At 42.3% G+C, this 4,410-nt stretch overlaps 1 protein-coding gene across 1 annotated transcript in view; it reads left to right on the top strand.

Moving 5' to 3' along the window:
• The window catches only part of Ros1 (ROS proto-oncogene 1, receptor tyrosine kinase), a 124,628-nt gene that overhangs the window by 56,462 nt on the left and 63,756 nt on the right, over positions 1-4,410 (top strand). Inside the window, exons 20-22 of the mRNA XM_050138197.1 lie at positions 204-364; positions 724-868; positions 3,323-3,585. Coding sequence (XP_049994154.1) covers positions 204-364; positions 724-868; positions 3,323-3,585 — 569 coding nt within the window. The remainder of the gene's footprint in view (positions 1-203; positions 365-723; positions 869-3,322; positions 3,586-4,410) is intronic.

Raw genomic sequence — 4,410 nt, 5'->3', positions numbered from 1 at the left:
GGCTTTTTCAGACCCAGGCCAGCTGGCCTTGGTGAGTTTCCGATAGAACATCCCCCTTGTCTCAGTGTATCAGAAGCAGAAGGAGAGAGAGCACAAGCAAGAATACAGCGGGTTTTAATTCCAAGTCTAGGCATTTCGGCTGGCTTTCCATGAATCTATCCTTAGCTTTCTCGCTGTTTCTTTCTTCCTTTTTCATTCCACAGGAAACTTTTCCTCTACTCCCAAGGTTATTCCAGATTCTGTTCAGGAGTCTTCCTTTCGGATTGAAGGACACGCTTCAAATTTCCAAGTCCTGTGGAATGAGCCCCCTGCCGTGGACTGGGGCATAGTTTTCTACAGCGTGGAACTTAGCGCTCATTCTAAGGTACTTGGAGTTGCTGCTTCAGTACCATTTCCCTAAGGCGCTTCCTCACCGTGCCAGCAGTGTGTGTATATGCGATTTGTACCCAGAGCCAAACACATCCCTTTGGTGGCTTTTCCGTAACATTTGGTGATTAAGCGTTTGCCTGAGAACATTTATACAGCCGTCTGTTTCGTGCTAATTGTGATGCCGGCTACAGTTTAACTGGTTTATCTCAAAGACATAGCAAAAACAATTGTCAACATTTACGTTTCCAAGATTTCAAGTCTTGGTTTTAGAAGTAAACCAAAATTTAGAAATGTTAGTTATGAGTGAAAAGTCAATAACCTTTCCTCTAAAAATGTGTTGTGCTTTTATTGTAGTTCCTGGCTATTGAACAACAGTCCTTACCCATGTTTACTGTGGAAGGACTGGAGCCCTATGCCTTGTTTAACTTTTCTGTCACTCCGTATACTTACTGGGGAAAGGGCCAAAAAATATCTCTATCTCTTCGTGCACCCGAATCAGGTAAATGAAAATTTTTTTTTAAACAATAATAAGATGCTGATTACTTTACCTGATCTGAAATGGATAGGCAATGATAGTTAAAATAACTTTTTGAGTTTTATGGAGTTGTATAGATTCAATAACCTTTCAATGACTTCTCGGAATTTAGAAGAGTATCATCAAAAGAAGCCTGTAAATATATTCCCAAAGATGAAAGGTTAAGAACTATTTTGGCTCCACTGTAGTGATATTTAAGAGGCAAAAACACATTTCAAGAAGTCTGTGAAATCCCTCATCATGTGACTGGCCTCTGCAGAGCGGCAGGGATTAGCAGGGTTGGTAACCCAGTGTCCTGAGCATAAGTAACTGGTGTCCAGATGGTCTGCTTCTTGGGGTTATATTTGAAAAAGAGCTCCAGACGGATCCTCGCAGGCGTACAAAGCATGCTGACAGGCATCACACTTTTGTTAAACATTCACTCCCCACCTATGCTGGATCTCCACCTAGACATGTGTTAGAGTCTTAGTTGCAGAAGTGAGACATAATCCAACGTTCTCACCGGAGTTCCAAAAATCTCATTGGGTCATTTTTGCAAATATTGGTAAAGGAGAGCATCATATTAATTTCACTTCTATAAATGTCCAATAGAACAGATGGTTCAGTAAACACAGAGATCCACTCAGCAGTGCACGTTTAATGGTAGTACTTATTCAATAATATTCATACACAAGGCTCAAGGCAGGAACATAGTGGAACATGGGCACATTCTGCCTCAGGTAGTATTTGGATCCAGGTGTGCTCTAAGGTTGTCTCGGACTTCCAGCTTTGGTGGTGCAATTCTGTGGAAATCAGTTTGAACTGTATCCCTCGGGGATCTCCTAGGGGCCTGTGGTAAACATCTGATAGACACTGGGAGCAGTATGGAAGAATAATGGGATATGGCCCATACTTCAGAATATTCGCAACATGTTAAGCAATTGTCCAGGCTCACCAATTTCTATTAAGCACTTCAATACTAAATTTGGGGAAGGTCTTAAATAACAAATAAAGACAGTTTTTTTTTCCTTTTTTTTGATGGAGTCCCTAAAACAGGATGAAAATGATCATATCTGCTTCTAGTACAATAGAAATGAGGCCATGATAACTGAATTGAGTAGCATGACCTATAGCAGTCATATAAAATCTTCAGCTTTGTCAAGAGATGGCAAATATTCCTAGAAGAGGGAGATGTACATGAATTGATGTGATAGAGAAGGCCTTTCAGTGCAAAGACTTTGGCTGGAATTTGAGAGATGGAGTAAGAAGAGATAAATAAGCCAGGTGGTGGCACATGCCTTTAATCACAGCACCTGCGAGGCAGAGGCAGGTGGATCTCTGTGAGTTTGAGGCCACCCTTATCTACAAAGTGAGTTCTAAGACAGCCAGGCCTGTTACACAGAGAAACCCTGTCTTGAAAAACAAACAAACAAACAACAACAACAACAACCACAAAACCAAGTAAGAAGAGACAGAAAGGTCTTAGTCATTGTTAGTTTATTGTTATGGTGGCAACCAGGCAGGCACGCCCTGAAGCTAGTAGAACTTTATTTCCTGATCCACAAGCAACAGGGGGAGAGAAACACACTGGGCCTGGCATGGGTTTTTGAAGTCTCAAAGTCCACCCACAGTGACACACTTCCTCCAATGAGGCCATACATCCTAATAAGCATTCAAATATATGAACCAATGGGGGCTATTTTTATTCAAACCACCACAAGGTTTCATACCATAAAGAAGTACGACGGTGTACTAAGGATTGGGGGTGGAGTAGAGGTATAAGTGAGGAACATGAGGAAGCAATGGGACTGGACATGGGGAAGGTGTGAGCCCTGAGACCTTGCAGAGGACTTTCAAGACGGAAGAGAAATTTGTGGAATAGAATGATCTGGCATTTCATGGCTTGGTTCAACTCTGGCAAAGCTGGAGATGCCAAAGCCATAGTCTTGGGATTCCTGTTAGCCATCTCTACCATTTCCTGCCTCCTTGAGGATTAGCGTTATGAAAGCCAAAGTCCCTACATGCTGTATTTTACCTCCTGAACAGAGCAAAGGGCAGTCAGGGTCATTGCCTTGCCTCTTAATAACTGACATTGGCCAGACCACACTGTCAGGATGAGAGTGAATGTTGTATTTTCTTAGGGATAACAGGTCCACCTTTCATCTGTCTGGGACACAGAGATGAGAAAGATGAGTTTACATAGTAGTAAGAGGACATGGGGTAGACTGAAAGGAAATCATGGAGACTTGCTAAAATATCAAGATGAGCTTCTGAAGAAACCTGCAGATTCTTCTTCTAAACAGCCTTACGAATGAGAATGATGTACCTTGATTATCTAGAATGAGCAATACTTTTTGCCAAGACATCCATACCATGAGCATGGGTGATAAAAGTCAGCCTTATGTTATATCCTACACTCTCTGTGCGTCTACTTTTCAGTTCCATCAGCACCAGAGAACCCCAGAATATTTATTTTGCCTAGTGGAAGATACGGCAACAAGAAGGAAGTCACGGTAGAGTTTAGGTGGAATAAACCCAAGCATGAAAATGGAGTGCTAACCAAATTTGAAATCTTCTATCATATATCTAAACAAAACAATGCCAACCAAACAACCGAAGACTGGATTTCTGTCTTTGTGAAGCCCTCGGTGTTGTCTTTTCAGCTGGAGGCCATGAATCTTGGGTATATTGTTACCTTCCAGGTACGAGAGTGAAACAGGGATACATATATTTGTTTTTAGAATTTATCTTTATTGTTTTAAATTATGTTCTTGCATGTCTGCATGTGAATATGTACATGTGTGTGTAGGTGTCCATGGAGGCCAGAAGCGTTGGATCCCCTCTGCAGGAGTTATAGGCAGTTGTGAACACTCCCTGTGGGTACTGGGAACTGAATTTGGATTTCTTGAAAGAACAGCAAGTGCTCTTGACTGCTGAGCTGTTTCTGCAGTTCCTGGGAGATGAATCTTGATATTTTGGTTGTGAGCCCAGAATTTAATGATGGAGGCATCTTCCCAGCCCTGGGATGTGAATGTTCACAGTATAATGGATGGTTAATTAAAAGACTGAGTTAATAGATGTCTACTTTGTTAGTAATTCAGTTCCGCTGTGCTCAGAGGAATCAAGCAGTTGGCAGACGTAGACAGGAGAGACAGCACAGCTTGGGTAAAGGATGCCTTGACAATCGTCTTACACTCAGAGTATTCACATTTAGGATAAAGCCTGTATTCATGTGCTCAAAACCTACCTACCATGATCAGTTATGTTGCACTCATTTTCACAGTTGATCGCTGGATCTGTCAACTCACCCCCAAGGCTGCATGACCAGGCAGTGGTACGCCCCATGCAGCTTCTGTGCTCCTTCGCAGCTTGTGGCAGCATGTCTGTGAATGACCCGAGTGCCCAGACTAGGAATCGCATGTGTAAATAGAAGTGAGGACTGACAGAGCTGATATCCCAGAGCAGTAATCTAATAATCTAATAGTAGTAGTGGTAGTAGTGGTAGTAGTGGTAGTAGTGGTAGTAGT

Source organism: Alexandromys fortis, unplaced genomic scaffold (genome assembly GCF_014885135.2).
Source record: "Alexandromys fortis isolate MF-2015 unplaced genomic scaffold, M_Fortis_MF-2015_v1.1 scaffold_14, whole genome shotgun sequence".
Taxonomy (NCBI): domain Eukaryota; kingdom Metazoa; phylum Chordata; class Mammalia; order Rodentia; family Cricetidae; genus Alexandromys; species Alexandromys fortis.
Note: the sequence above shows the minus strand (reverse complement) of the source record. Positions and strands in the feature narration are given on the sequence as shown.